This window comes from Ceratotherium simum, chromosome 37, assembly GCF_057802395.1.
Source record: "Ceratotherium simum simum isolate JZ-2026a chromosome 37, ASM5780239v1, whole genome shotgun sequence".
Taxonomy (NCBI): Eukaryota; Metazoa; Chordata; class Mammalia; order Perissodactyla; family Rhinocerotidae; genus Ceratotherium; species Ceratotherium simum.
Window position 1 is genome coordinate 487573 of NC_141936.1, and position 15375 is coordinate 502947.

Consider the following 15375-nt stretch of genomic DNA (forward strand, 5'->3'; position numbering starts at 1 on the left):
CGCGGCCTCAGCATGGCTGGATGACCAGTGCATCGGTGCGTGCCCGGGATCTGAACCTGGGCCACCAGTAGCGGAGTGCGTGCACTTAACCACTAAGCCCCGGGGCCAGCCCACCCTGCTCTCTTTGATTTAGCTGAAGGTGGTATTTAACCTGGTGGTTTAGAACCCCTGGAGAAGTTATGTATTTTCCTGGGTCTCCCCTGCGTGTACCCCAGGTACATATCAGGAAACTTCTGTTTGTTTTTCTCATGTTAATCTTTAATTACAGGGGTCTCAGAAGGGTAGAGGGAAGTTATTTTCCTCCCCTACATTGTACTATCTGTTGTTAAGGTTCTTGTGGTCGAGGACGGGGATTTCATTACTATGCGAGACTTCACACACTCTAGGGGGCGAACCACATGTGCTGGGGGCTCTAAGTGGGATCGTGGGGGCTCTCTGGGATTTGGGGGCAGCCAAGCAGGGAGGACAGAATAGATGTGACTTCTGAAAGCTGCCCAGGCTTCCCGAGCGCAGGCCCCACTGGGACCCAGGATGATAGTTTAAAAGAATCGTCCGAGATGAATTATTACATCTTGTTTGTGTAGAACTTACAGAATTACAGTGTTTTACTAGCAGTGAGAAGACCACTATTTCTCCAAGCTTCAACACAGGAAAACGCGGCCTTGGCCACGGCGTCGTGGGCAGTGACAGTGTCAGCACAGGCCTTATCTTCTGGGAAGCTTCAGTTTCTCCATTTTCACTCTGCCTGGTGGACTTTCGTATCTGTTTGTGATGGCCTTGGGTAGTGGTGATGAGTCCATGCTTCCTACCAGCCCAGAGTTCTTAACATCTGCCTTATTGTCCCACACTATTTAAACTTCTTATTTTGAACTAATTATAGACTTATAGAATAGTTTCAAAAAAGGTAGGAAGTGTCTCCTTCGATATCCCTGTCTTACTCAATGGTCAAGTCAGGAAGGGACACCGGCACAAAAGTACAGACTAAATGGCGGAGCTCAGTGCGTTTGCAGAGCTCCTTCACTGTCCTTCCTCCATTCCAAGAGGCTGCCTTGGACCCCACAGTGCCTTAGTTGGTTTTCCCTCCATAGTCACCTCCAGTCCCCAGCAATTCCTCAGTCTCCTGTCTTTTGTGACTGTCACACTTTTCGGCGAGCTCTGGTCAGCGACTTTGTAGAATCTTCCTCAGTTTGAATTTGTACCATGTTTTCTCTAGACTGAGCGAGGTTATGGATTTTTGGCAAGAGCACCTCAGAAATGCTGTCATTGCTCCGTGTGTCCTATGACGGGCCATGATGTGGATTTGTCTGAGAACAATGATGTCGACCTGGATCTCTTGTTGGTGATAAGCCACTTGGGGGAGACACTTTGAGACACGCAAATGTGGTTTCTCCTCAAACTTCCACCCACCACCGTGAGCACCACCCGTGGATCTGGTCTGCAGTGCCCATTACTGTGGTGTGCGCCTAAGACGATTCCCTCTTTACTGATGCATCAGTGGGAATTCTCCATGAGGAGGAGCTGTCCCTTCCTCGCAAGCATGCGTTGACTATTCATTTATTTGTATCAGTGGGACTCATGGATAGTCATGGTATTCTGTGGCATAAAATCTGTTTTTAATTGTGCTGCTTCAGTTGTTCCAGTGTTGGCCACCCTTCACGTTGGTTCCTGTGTTCGTTTGACAAGTCTCCCTTTTTTTCAGCACTTCCTTACTTTTTGGCACTCAAGATGTTCTAAGCCCGTCTTGCACTTTCACTGGAATCAGCCACTTCTCCAGGGACCCCAGGGTGGCTCTGCTGGAGAGTGGCGCAGCATGTGCTCATTGCTCCTGAGGGCCTGGCTTCCAAGCCCTCAAGGCAGACAGATTTAGGAAATATACATATAATACTAAGCCATGTGGACACACATGTAACTGTATTTCTGTATCTATCCATACGTACATTAAAACCACAACGTATACTGATCCCTCTGATTCCAACCCAACCCTGGAGTTCATTTCAGCATCCCTCTTTCCTTGTTTAGAAAAGTGATTCCTTCCTCCAAGAGGGAGAAAGCTGGCTCTCACTTCTATAATATATTGAGTTACTGGTCACTATGCAATTTATTTTTTTAAGTAATAGACTACTTTTTTAGAACAGTTTAGGTTTGCAGTAAAATTGAGCAGAAACTAGAGTTCCCACATACTCCCTCGTATACCCCCACCACACACACACACATGCAGAGTTTCCCCTATTATTAATATCTTGCATTGGTGTGGCACATCTGTTATAATTGATGAGCCATTATTGATATATTATTATTAACTAGAGTCCATAGTTTACATTAGGGTTTACTCTTGATGTTGTACACTCTATGGGTTTTGCCAAATGCGTAATCTCATGTGTCCACCATTACAGCATCACACAGAGTAGTTTCAATGTCCTAAAAATCCTCTGTGCTCCACCTGTTCATCCCAACCTCCTCACCTCTGGCAAACACAGATCTTTTTACTATCTCTATAGTTTTGCCTTTTCCAGAATGTTGTATAGTGGAATCATACAGTTTGTAGCATTTTCAGATTGGCTTCTTTGGCTTAATAATATGTATTTAGGATTCCTCTATATCTTTTATATTCCATTGTCTGCATGGACCACAGTTTATTTATCCATTCACCTACTGAAGGGCATCTTGGTTGCTTCCAAGTTTGGGCAGTTATGAATAAAGCTGCTGTGAACATCCATGTGCAGGTTTTTGTGTGGACATAAGTTTTCAACTTCTTTGGGCAAATACCAAGGAGTATGATTGCTGGATCGTACGGTAAGAGTATGTTTCATTTTGTAAGAAACAGCCAAATTGTCTTCCAAAGTGGCTGAACCATTTTGCATTCCCACCAGCAATGAATGAGAGTTCCTGTTGTTCCACATCCTTGTCAGCATTTGGTGGTGTTAGTGTTCCAGATTTTGGCCGTTCTAATATGTATGCAGTGTTATTTATTCTTTATTTTGAAGATAACTTTGTCTTTTCCTTCCATTTATTTCCTGAATTCAATCATTTTTTTATTGCTCCATTTTTTGGTCCATTTCTGTTCTTAGTTTTGAACTTCTGATTCAAGGTGGTATTTCCAGCCCTCAAAGGCTTGCTTGAGGATAGCTCATTTTTCACAGAGTTTCCTTTCACTTTGTGGCTGTTTTTAGGGAGTAGGGGTTTTCCTCAATTTTTGTGAATATTTGTTTCCTGATTTTCTGCAATAATTCTGTGTGGGTTTTACCTTCATCTTACTCATTTTGGTATGTTGGGCACTGTATGGATTCTGAGCTGAACAGTGCCCAGTCCTGTCGGCCCAGCCACTTTCAGAGTCTTGAGTGTTTGCTGTTGTTTCTTTCTTTCTTTCTTCCCTCCCACTTCTTACCCTCCCTTCCTTTCTCTCTCTCTGTCTTTCTCTCTCTCTCTCTCTTTCTGTCTCTCTGTCTTTCTTGTCTTCCTGTTGGAGGTGGTGAGTGCACCCTCATGTGCTGTGGTCCTCTGTCATCTCGCTGGCCCTAAACCTTCCTCTCCATCACCATGGTCCCTTTTATCCCCAGGAAGCGCAGTGCGGACTCAGAAGACTGGCTTTACGTCACACCCGCTCCTCTGAGCCTGGGTATGGCCCTAATGGTGTGGGCCTGAGGTGGGCTCCACTACCCAGGTCACACCCCTGCCCCTCTTCTGGTCTCTGCGTCATCCCCACAGGGTCCCGCTCTGTCCCCCAGGTTCTCTGCTCAGGGCCGGGATCATGGGGGTCGTGGGGCTCTGTGCTCTCCTGCTCCTGTTCCTCCTTTCGCCCCCACTCACTTTGCAGTCTCTTGGTTCTCCATCTGGAGGAGGCTGAGGTGCAGTTTGCTCCATGGGGCCCCCCTCACTGCCCTGCAGGGCATTTCCCATGTTCCTTCTTCCATCATGTACCCCGATGGGCCTCACCAGCAGCACCATCCCCTGAGTGAGTTCCTGATCCTGCTTAAATGCTCTGATTTTGATTTCTTCTGAGTCTGGGAACTCCTTGCAGTAGGGTTTGATCCTAGGATCCTTGCATCCCCAGAGCTGATCATGGACGCAGAGGTGGGGCATGTTAGATAGACGTTTAGCAGCGTCATAAGTTAGCTGCACCCCTCCTGTGGCCTGTAAGATGTTAAAGGCTCGATGGTGAGCAGCCCAGCATGAGGGCCAGGGGGGCACTGGTTCCAAGGGTACATGTCCTCCACTGGGTGTCCGCCCATCAGGCCAAGCACCTGGCTCCTCAGTGGACACCTGGCCTCCAGTGTGAGGAGGTCACCCGATCTGGGAGCACGCAGATGATTCAGTTTAGTCATTCATTATGTGACACGTATAATCATGAGGGCGTTTATTCTCAGTTTGGAAATACACACGTTCTCGCCCAGGTCTCACTTCCTTGCAGACACATTCTAACATTTCCTTCTCTTCCCATGTTCCCCTGTTTCCTCTTCCACAACAAGGGGCTGGGGGCTGGATGCCGCTCCTGTCGGACAAGAACCAGTGGCTGCAGATCGACCTTGGAGAGAGGGTGGAGGTCACCGCGGTGGCCACCCAGGGCGGGTACGGGAGCTCCGACTGGGTGACCAGCTACCTCCTGATGTTCAGCGACAGCGGCAGGAACTGGAAGCAGTACCGGCGGGAGGACAGCATCTCGGTATGTCCCGTTGACATGACACGACTCTCAGGCCCAACTTAGGGCGACTCCTCCCCCAGCTGCAAAGGTCTCAAATCGATCAGGGAAACAGAACCCACAGAATTACTTTGCCAAGGTTTTTGTGCATTTTCAAGTGCATGACACATGCTAGTTTAGTAAATATCTAAAAGTAAAATAATTTTATAGCATACTGAAAAAATTGAAGAAAAAATCCTTTTGTTTCCATTGAGGGTGTGGGCGGCGTTGTGTATAACATGCCTTGTGCACCAGCGTGGAGGCTGCACTGTCTCTGTATCATTTCACGTGCACTCAAGGAGGCCATTCTTTTCGCTCCTGGTTTGATCCGAGGCTTCTGAAGGGCACGGCTGAACGACCCCGTTACTAGAATGTGCAGAGATTGCCATCCGTGGACTGTAGGGTCTGTCCTTCAGTCTGTGGCCACGTTTAGCGAGTCTGTGGGTAGAGACCTTGATGGGCTTCAGTGACCTTGTGTCTCTGAAAGCCAATGCTTCTTTGGGACAGTTTGCTTTTGTTTGGTTAACTTTCGTGACTTTTAGAAAGTTATGCAATTTATCACATCTCTTTCATTATAGAGTAATTGAAGTAACGTTTGCTCGCATTTGTTCAAACTTGCCTAGTTCTGACAGTGGTTTAAAATGTTGGGTTTGGGGCCAGCCCCACAGCCAAGGGGTTAAAATTCAGCACGTTCTGCTTCAATGGCCCATGTTTGCAGGTTCGGATACCAGGCATGGACCTACTCCACTCATCAGCCACGCTGTGAGGCATCCTACGTACAAAATAGAGGAAGATTGGCACAGATGTTAGCTCAGGGCTAATCTTCCTCAAGCACAAAAGAGGAAGATTGCCAACGGATGTTAGCTCAGGGCAAATCTTCCTCACCAAAAAAAAGTTGGGTTTTGTGGCCAGAGTGTGGGCCGATAAAGGAGAGACTGTAAAGAGGCAGGTTATTTAAAGACGGCAGAGATGACAAAGCCACAGGTGACTGGACACGAGAGTTGAAGGAGCAAGCTCTAAGGATATTGTCAGGTGAGAGACATTATTCTTTTCTGATGTAAAACAAAATTTAAAGGCTAGTTTGAGTTTGTACCCACAAGCACCGCGTCCCAGCCAGATAGCCCTGAGTTCTTTGTTCTGAGCTGTCAAGACGAGGGGAGGATTCAAACAGTAGACCCGGTGATTAGCAGACAGAGAGGGAATCCAGGAGACGGGGTTTCTTCTGGATTATCCATGTCTTTTCCTGAACCTCTGGCCCCCAGTTCTGTGCTGTCAGCTTTTGGGGGCATCGGCTGGGTCCACTCACCCCTGTCATAGGATGAGGAACACCAAGACCCCTCCAGACTCAGAGACGTGAGCGAGGAGACAGCAGCCCTCTGTGCTGGGAACTCAGTGCCTTATCATCTAACTCTTGTTCTTGACCAAGTCTTAGCTTCAAAACAGGTGATTCCTGTGTAAGGCATGTTAACACTTAATTATATTGGTTAATATTCATGTTGTTGACCAATTTTAAAAAAAGAAGAAGGTGGAGAAACAGAATTCTGAATTTCCCATTAAGCAGCTTAGGCACTGTCTCTTTGTCGCTTATTCCCAGGGGAAACAGAGCCGTGACTGATCCACACAGTGGAAACAGGGATGGGTGTTACTGCACGACCCTGCTGTTCACGTGCAGGAGGAAAATAATTTCCCTGTGCCCTTCTGAGTTCTTGGCTGAGACCCTGTTGTAAAAGACATAAACAAGAACACACACAAGTTTATTAACATGTGAACCTCACGTACACACAGGAGATACCCAGGGAAAAAGAGGAACTCCTCTAAGTGGCTTAGAATTCAGGCTTAAATGCCATCCTGATAGGGAAAGGGGTGGGGATGTGGGCCTCTCAGGGGAGAATGAGTGGTTTGTAGGGAAGATGACTGGGCCTTCAGGAGAACAGATGGGAGACGTGACAGTTTGTGATGGAATCTGAGTGTGGGTCGATTTCTGGTCTCCTCTCCTGTGACAAGAGTCCATCGTCCTGGTTGATGAAATTTCCAGGGAGGGGGTTGGTGACACCTGAGTCCCTGTTGGCGGACCTGTCATTAGGCAGACGAGGAGAGTTCAGAGAAGGTCTCTCCCTGCATTTGCTGCTTTTTAAGTGTTTACAGCTCAAAATAATCAGTGTACCAAGGCAGCACATTTGGGGGTGGCATGCCCCAAAGCTCTACAGTCAGATTTTGGGGTGGGGTGTCCTGCTACCTTCATTTCCAGTGGACTGTAGATTGCATCATTAATTGTTGGATTATCCGCTTCTTCCCAACTCTTACTCTGTCAGCCCCTTTATAGAAAAGATGTCTTTTATTTATTGCTTTGTTTATTTTTGCATGTGTTTATTGTGTTAAAAATACATAATGTAAAACTGACCATTTTATTCATTTTAAGTGTACAATTCAGAGGCATTAGGTACATTCATACTGTTGGGCAGCCGTCACCATCATCTCCAGAACTCTTTCCATCTTCCCAAACTGAAACTCTGTCCCCATTAAACACTAACTCCCCATTCCCCCTCCTCCAGCCCCCGGCACCCACCACTCTACTTTCTGTCTCTGTGACTTTGACGACTCTAGGGACCTCATACAAGTGGAATCATACAATATTTGTCCTTCCGTGTCTGGCTTATTTCACTGAGCACAATGTCCTCCAGGTTCATCCATGTTGTAGCCTGTGTCCGAATTTCCTTCCTTATTCAGGTTGAATAATATTCTATTGCATGTATGGATAAATCACATTTTCTTTATGCATTCATCCCTCCACAGATGCTTGGGTTACTTCCACGTTTTAGCTATCGTGAATAATGCTGCTGTGAATATAGGTATACAAATATCTCTTCAAGACCCTGCTTTCAATTCTTTTCCCAGAAGTGGGATTGCTGGATAATATGATAATTCAATGTTTAACTTTTTGAGGAAACTCCATACTGTTCTCCACAGCAGCTGCACAGTTTACATTCCCACCAGCAGCGCCCAAGTATTGCAATTTCTCTACCTCTTTGCTGACACTTGTTATTTTCTTTATTTCATTTCACATTTTGTAAAGCAGCCATCTTAATGGGTGTGAGGTATCTCATTGTGGTTTTGATTTGCACTTTCCTGATGATCAGTGATGTTGAGCATCTTTTCCCATGTTTATTGGCATTTGGATGTCTTCTTTGGAGAAATGTTTATTCAAGCCCTTTGCCCATTTTGTAATCTTGTTATTTGTTTTATTGTTAAGTTATAGGAGTTTGTTATGTATACTGGATATTACACCTTATCAGATATATGATTTGTGAATATTTTCTCCCATTCTGTGGGTTGCCTTTCCACTTTGTTGATAGTGTTCTTTGAGGCACAAAAGTTTTTCATTTTGATGTAGTCCAATTTATCTACTTTTTGTTGTCTTGCTTTATTTATTTTTAAACAGGATATTAACAGGGGAAACTGGAATAATGTACCCTTAAATAGTACCAGTTGAGCTGTTTCTCCTTTTTAATATTCTTTTAACCAGAGCTGTTTTTACTTTCAGAGAAGTAAGATCTCACAGTTGATAATTACTCGTTTTATCCTGTTGTCCTCACTTAAAATAAAGGAGGCTGAGCCCAGAGTCTCCAGCGTGTCTTGAGCACTAGTCAGCTCCTTTACAGTAAATCCACGTCTCATTAGAACTGCTGCCTTTTCCATAAGCATTTGTTTCAGACTGTAATTGTAAAAGTCAGAATTAGTTAACTTAAGTATTTACTTTCATCACCTAAAATATTAACACTCTTGTTAATGAAAATAATATACTTACCATTAGCTGCATCATCATGTTTGTAGATCTCTGACGTTTTAAATTATTGTTAGCATCTGTGCCTTTGAAATGGGGATTCTTTGGATAAATACCTGGTAATGGAATAGCTGGATCATATGGTATTTCTATTTTTAATTTTTTGAGAAATCTCCATACTGTTTTCCATAGTGTCTGCACCAGTTTGCATTCCCACAAGCAGTGCATAAGGATTCACTTTTCTCCACATCCTCTCCAACATTTGTTATATCTTGTCTGTTAATTATAGCCATTCTGACAGTGTGAAGTGATATCTCATTGTAGCTTTGATTTGCATTTCCTTGATAATTAGTGATGTTGAGCATCTTTTCATGTGCCTGTTGGCCATCTGTATGTCTTCTTTGGAAAAATTTCTGTTCAGATCGTCTGCCCATTTTTTGATCAGGTCATTTGAGTTCTTTACATATTTTGGAAATTAATCCCTTGTTGAATATATGATTTGCAAATATTTTCTCCCAATTGGTGGGTTGTCTTTTCATTTTGTTCATGGTTTCCTTTGCCGTTCAGACGCTTTTTAGTCTGATGTAGTCCCATTTGTTTATTTCTTTCTTTTTGTTTCCCTTGCCTGAGTAGACATGGTATTCAAAAAGATACTGCTAAGACCAATGTTAAAGAGTGTACTGACTTTGTTTTCTTCTAGAAGTTTTATCATTTCAGGTCTTACATTCAAGTCTTTACTCCATTTTGAGTTAATTTTTGTGTGTGGTGTAAGATAATGGTCTACTTTCATTCTTTTGCACATGGTTGTCCAGTTTTCCCAACACCATTTATGGAAGAGACTTTCCTTTCTCCATTGTATGTTCTTGGCTCTTTTATCAAAGATTAGGTGTCCATAGGTGTGTGGATCAATCTGTTCCATTGATCTGTGTGTCTGTTTTTGTGCCAGTACCATGCTGTCTTGATTACTATAGCTTTGTAGTATATTCTCAAGTCAGGGACTGTGATGCCTCCAGCTTTGTTCTTTTTTCTCAGGATTCCTTAGGCTATTCAGGGTCTTTTGCTGTTCCATATAAATTTTAAGAATCTTTATTCTATTTCCATGAAGAATATCATTGGGATTCTGACTGGGATTGCATTTTATCTGAAGAACAGGAAATCAACAATTCAAAGAGATTTGTGCATCCCTATGTTCCTCTGCAGCATTATTCACACTAGCCAAGATGTACAAGCAACCCAAGAGTCCATCAACAGATGAATGGATAAAGAAAATGTGGTATATATAAACAATGGAATACTACTCAGCTATAAAAAAAAGAAAAAAATTGTGCCATTTGCAACAACATGGATGGACCTTGAGGGTATTATGCTAAGTGAAATAAGCCAGACAAAGACAAATACCGCATGATTTCACTCATATGTGGAAGATAAACAAACTCATGGAGAAAGAGAACAGATTAGTGGTTACCAGAGGGGAAGGGGGTGGAGGGTGGGCAAAAGAGGTATAGGGGCACGTATGTATGGTAATGGATGAAACTAGACTATTGGTGTTGAACAAGATACAGTCTATACAGAAGCTAAAATATAATAACGTACACCTGAAATTTACGCAATGTCGTAAACCACTATGATCTCAATAAAATAATTTAAAAAAAAAGAAATGGGGATTCCTAGTTAAGTCCAAAGGTGTTTCACAGGGTGTTGCGGGTCCTGGGGTTTGCTGAGGACACGTCTACTGCCTATGGTAGATTTATCCTCAGGATCTCAGGACTAGGGAGGCCCTGCCCACCCCCTTTCCCTGGGGCAGAGTCTGTGGCAGCAGCTCTGTCTCCTTGCAGCCTCATCCAGGGGACCTGCTGTGTGCTCAGCCTCCTGCCCTGGGCAGCCCCTCTCTGCTCACAGCCAGGCCCACAGGCTCCTTCCACACGCCGCCCCCGGCCTCTTTCTTGGAGCATTTTTGAGTGTCCATCATCCACGCTCACCGTGCTCATCATTAGTGCTGATCTCCAGGGACTGGCTGATAAACACAAAAGAAAAGGAAAAACAGTCAATTGTACCAACTTTGTGCTCCGTGTGCATCTCTGGTCATTTCTCCAGATGACGGGCTCCTCCGGGACTGCCCTAGATTTATCAGGAAAACAAGAAAAGAAAAAGAATCGAGAGACGGACTCAAAGCCCCAGAGTTATGAAAGCTGTGGTCAAGAGAGAAGGCAAGAGAACTTTTTACTGAAGTTGAGGTATCTGGACTCTTCCTGACTAATCACTATTTCAGGCAGCAGGTGCATCTCCAGGGAGGTGTGATCTTACCAGATGCTATTTAAAATGTGGTTTGGAACGGTCAGAGAGTCCACTCAGGTCCGAAGGGTGGACACCACAGATGCTGGACAGGTGGAGGCTGATATTGTACCCACCTGTGCAGGTTCTTAGAGGCACTTGGTGCTCACAATGTATGAGTTTTAACTCCACACTGGGGTTGATGCTGGGGTAAAGGAAGTTTCAGGGTCAAGTTCTAGAAAAGTGTGCAGGGGCCATGTGAAGGAGCTCAGGGCCCATGGACCACAGAAGGAAGACTAGCCCACAGGCAGTGGGTCAGTGACCTGGGCAGTTCCTCCTCAGGAACTTTTAAGGCATAAATCTTCTCTGAGCCATTCAAAACATGGAAGAGACTACCTAATTTATCTGTACAAGAAGCTGACCCTGGGTTCTGCAGTTTTCTGGATAATAGTTTGTTTACTAGATGCTCAGAACTTTCCAGTATGTCAAGTAGGAGCTGTGCATATTTCTCATACCATATCTGATTTTTACATATGAAAGAAGAAGGAAAGAAATTAAATTCATTAATTACTGTGATACATTGCCCAAGCACCCCTTTAATGAAAGAATTTTTGCTCCAGCTGCTAGGAGTGCCTTCAGCAGATAGCCTTCAGCCAGTAGTAATTTCAGGTCTCCCTCGCTTGGAAAGAGCCTCTGTATGCAAAGTCACACCTCTTCCTGTGGTGTCCCACATCCATGTCTGATCAATGTGGCAATATAAAAGCCTGACCATCTCAGGTCAACTCTGATGGGCCATTCTAGCTTCAGAGCCCCTATGGGATTGGCCAAGGCTCTTGCCGAGTCTACAGGTAGCTCAACTTCTCCCCCTGGCCAATACTTATTCTTCAGCATCCCTTCCCCAGGTATTGACTCCAAGAACATACTCTAATGAGTATCATTCACGCTAACCTTTATGACAGTAGATCCCAGGAATAGTCTGTAAAGTAGGGGCTAAGATAGGTTTTGGGACTGGATCATTCTGCTTCTTACTAGAAATGAAGGCCCATCACTAGTGGTAGGAGGAGTTCCTACCCCTTGCACAAGATAGCCAGAAAATTGTTAAAAATGTCACTGATGATGATAGCATTAACTAAGATAGCATTAATTGGTGAGATCTGAGTACTTTGAGAAATTTTGGAGAAATATTAACTATAAGACAATATAACTTAGTGTTTATTGCTGAGTTAAAACTCTAGGAAAAACTGAGAGCATTAATTTCCAATGGAAAGTTTAGTATGAAAGCCATAGAACCTCTTTGGCATTTTGCAAAGAGATTCTCATGTCCTCAGGGGAAGGACAGATAGATCTGAGAATCAGGTCCAGGGCGTATTCTCCAGAGTAGCCCAACTCTAAAGAAGGGTAAACTCTCAACCCACACACTGGAGAGGGTGTCTCTCTTCCATGGGCCAGAGCTGATAGTAGGCAAGACTGTTACAGAGTTAGGCTCACTGGTAACAATGGAGATGATAGGACCCTAAAACAATAGAGGCCAAGTGGTCATTTTAACCATCAGAAGCTGGAGGAAAAGAATCATAATATTGAGTGACAAGGTTGGAAGGGCAGCAGGGCCTTATCTGCAGAGAGTTATGGAGATGGTTAATGGGACATAGCATGCCATGGAAGAAAAGAGATGAATGGCTAATAATGATATTAATCAATTAAAATATTAAAGATGGGTGATAAGTGACATTCCATCACATTTGCCATAATCTATTGGTTAGAAGTGGATCACAGGTCCTGCCCACACTCAAGGGGAAGAGATTGTATAGAGTATGAATAGGGGGGAACTCTGGTCCCATACTGAGTGATCTGAAAGTCTGTCAGCTTCAAGTACTCATAGCAGGAAAGGGCTTTGCAGCAGGTCTATGGTGCAGTGCAAACAGACCTGTTATTTGGGCCATAGGGCCTGCGAGACACTATGGTATTAGAGGTAAAGTGCTGGGAAGAAAGGCAATGTGGAGTTTATTAATATTTTAAGTACCATAATTTTATATAATATAATAAATAATAATACCTTATTAATGTGATATCTTGATTGATCATGCAATTTTTCTGGTTCACTTTTCTACAAATTAATCAGAACTAACAACCTCATTTCAACGGTATAATTGAAAGCAATGTCAGTAGCTCTAGGCAAATATAAGACCAAAAATAACTTTTAATTTTGAGAAGGATCTTTCTGCTGATGCAACAATTACTGGAGCTCTTAGGAGCTCCTCTAAGAGTACGTTACAGGCTATGACAACATCGGGACAAATTTATGATAAATTAATTAAAGTAAATTTAAGTTTTAGCATAAAACCAGTGTTCCACTTAATAGTTTTCTTTTTGCGTTCAAGAATTACATGCCAGTAGGTACTCAGAAGAGAATTCAGCAGAATTAGTGAATCATTTGCAACTGTAAATTTCTTGGATGTCTTGCAAATATAAACATGAAAATAAAACGGAAGAGGAAGCCAACTCTAGAAAGATTTTAGTTATATCCACTGAAAGAGATGTAAACCACACTGCTTCCTGAGGAAGTGGAGAAGGCAGCTACCACGTCTTCACACAGAGAAGTGGTGGGCGTGTGGGGTGGACTAGAGGATTCTGGCTGTGGCGGGAATCTTCATTTAATGTTTAAAAGATCTGCAGTCTATAAAGCAAAGGTTGGGATTTGTTAAATTTCAGTCTCATTTGTGTTGTGTTTTGTTTGTTTGCTCAAAACATCACAAAATTTAAGTGATCACAGTGAAGACGTTCTGGATACACTTTTAAAGGAGCTAAAGTGAGTCAATAAAATAGGAAGATTGTGTGGCCCTGCATGTTTGTATTAGGTCAGTCAGTGAAATTGGGTGGGATAAACTTCAATTAACTTAAAACTGAATAAAGGCTAATTGGACCCAGCTCCACCTGGGCTCAGAGGTTCTCATGGACCGTTCACCACTTGGGTTTGATCCAGCAGAGACACTGAGTCGTCAGCAGAGCCATTGTGGCTGGTTGTGCCCAATGGGGGCATCCACATGATCTTAGGGTTGACAGTGTCAGAGCAAAAATTGCCCCAGACAGAGTTGAAAGGCCAGGGAGACCTTCTAATAGGAGAAAGACCACAAGAAGACTGAACTTGACTCCTGGGAAGCAAAGGGCAGGGGGCTTCAGGTACTGGGCCAGTCGTGGCGTTGTCCACAGGAACAGTAAACTTCTCACGTCTGTCTCCGCAACAGCGGTGGGTTCGCCACTTGGAGCCAGGCGCCCCCAAAGTCGGGCTCCTGCCCTCCCCCGGAAACTGGTGGATGGGCACCACCTCCTTGATGGTCGCATTTCAAAGGGACGGCTCCCAGGTCCTTGGGAAAGAGGGTCCCGGGCTGTAGATCTGGCAGTTCTGAGGCAGTGTCCCCGGAGCGCAACCAGAGAAGGAACTACCACCACCAGGCACCTTCCACCTCTAAAGAGCCAGTCAGAGACTCGCACTGGGACTCTCAGTCTGGCTACTGATCGTAAAGAGAAAGTCTGACGAAAAGCTGAAGACTTTGGCTTACACTTGAGGTGTAACCTGGTGGCTCGTATTCCGCAGAGCCAGCGGTCACTGAAGGTATCACAGGTTCTGTGCTTCGAGGAGGCCCCTGAGCAGGCCGGTGGTCTCCAGGGTGCAGGGCATGTCAGGACCTCCACCCGCCCGCCGTCCCGGCCTCACCCCATGCAGAAGAGACCTGGTGTGTCTGTCGCTCTGGCCCTCCTGGTTGTCCCTCCCATCCAGGCCCCGCTTTGCAGGCCCAGTGTCCCTGGTCACTCGGGACCTTTAGGAACTGGACCTTGCTCTGCATCTTTCCAGGAGGCCTGGCTAAGTCTCGCTGGCTGACATCTCTTCAGGAAAGAAGCCCTCACACTCTGCGAGGTCAGCTTTCTCTATATCAGCCTCGTTCCCTTTGATGTATTTTGGGTGGTCATGTTTCCTTGAATTTTTTATAGTTGAGCCCAAGATGTCCAGACAGACAAACTAGAAAAAAATGACACAGCTTGCACAAACACTGCAAACAGTATACACTAAAGGATAGTAGAGATTCTCTGAATTTGTAATTCTGACAAAAAATTAAAACAAATTTTTAAAAATTTCAGTAGGCCTAATTTCTGGCACCGATTTCACCAGCTTCTGGCCCAGCCCGGCCCCTATAAGGTGGGTCATCACACTCACCCACATAGCCCAGGCACCCTGAGCTCTAGGGATGGGCTATTGTGGGGAGAGGCTGCTGGGGTTCAAGTCTAGGTCAGTGGCTGAGAATCCTGCTGCACAATAGAGTCACCTGGGGTTCAGGTGCCCGAGGCCCAGGCTGAACCCCCAGTTGAACCTGTCTCTGGCAGGGAGACCTGAGCAGGGACGCCCTCCAACACCTCTGCAGGTGGTGCCTACTAGCAAGCCAGGTTTGCAAAGGATGTTAATGCAAGATACACTGGGGTTCTGTGGACCCAGAGGCACTGACACCACCTGGGGGCTTCTTAGAAACACAGCATCTCAGTCCCCCTCCCCCTCCTGAAGCCTAATCTGTAACCATGAGCACCCAGGTGATTCTGTCACATCCACATCTGAGCATCACTCCCCACACACATTCCGTGGACCAGCCCAGGACAGGAC

The 15375-nt window shown here is 44.9% G+C and overlaps 1 protein-coding gene across 2 annotated transcripts in view; it reads left to right on the plus strand.

The window, feature by feature from the left end:
* Positions 1-15375, plus strand: part of LOC101390058 (contactin-associated protein-like 4) — a 166777-nt gene that overhangs the window by 57527 nt on the left and 93875 nt on the right. For both annotated transcript variants that reach the window (XM_087424542.1, XM_087424541.1), the window contains exon 3: positions 4467-4660. In XM_087424542.1, coding sequence (XP_087280668.1) covers positions 4467-4660 — 194 coding nt within the window. The remainder of the gene's footprint in view (positions 1-4466; positions 4661-15375) is intronic.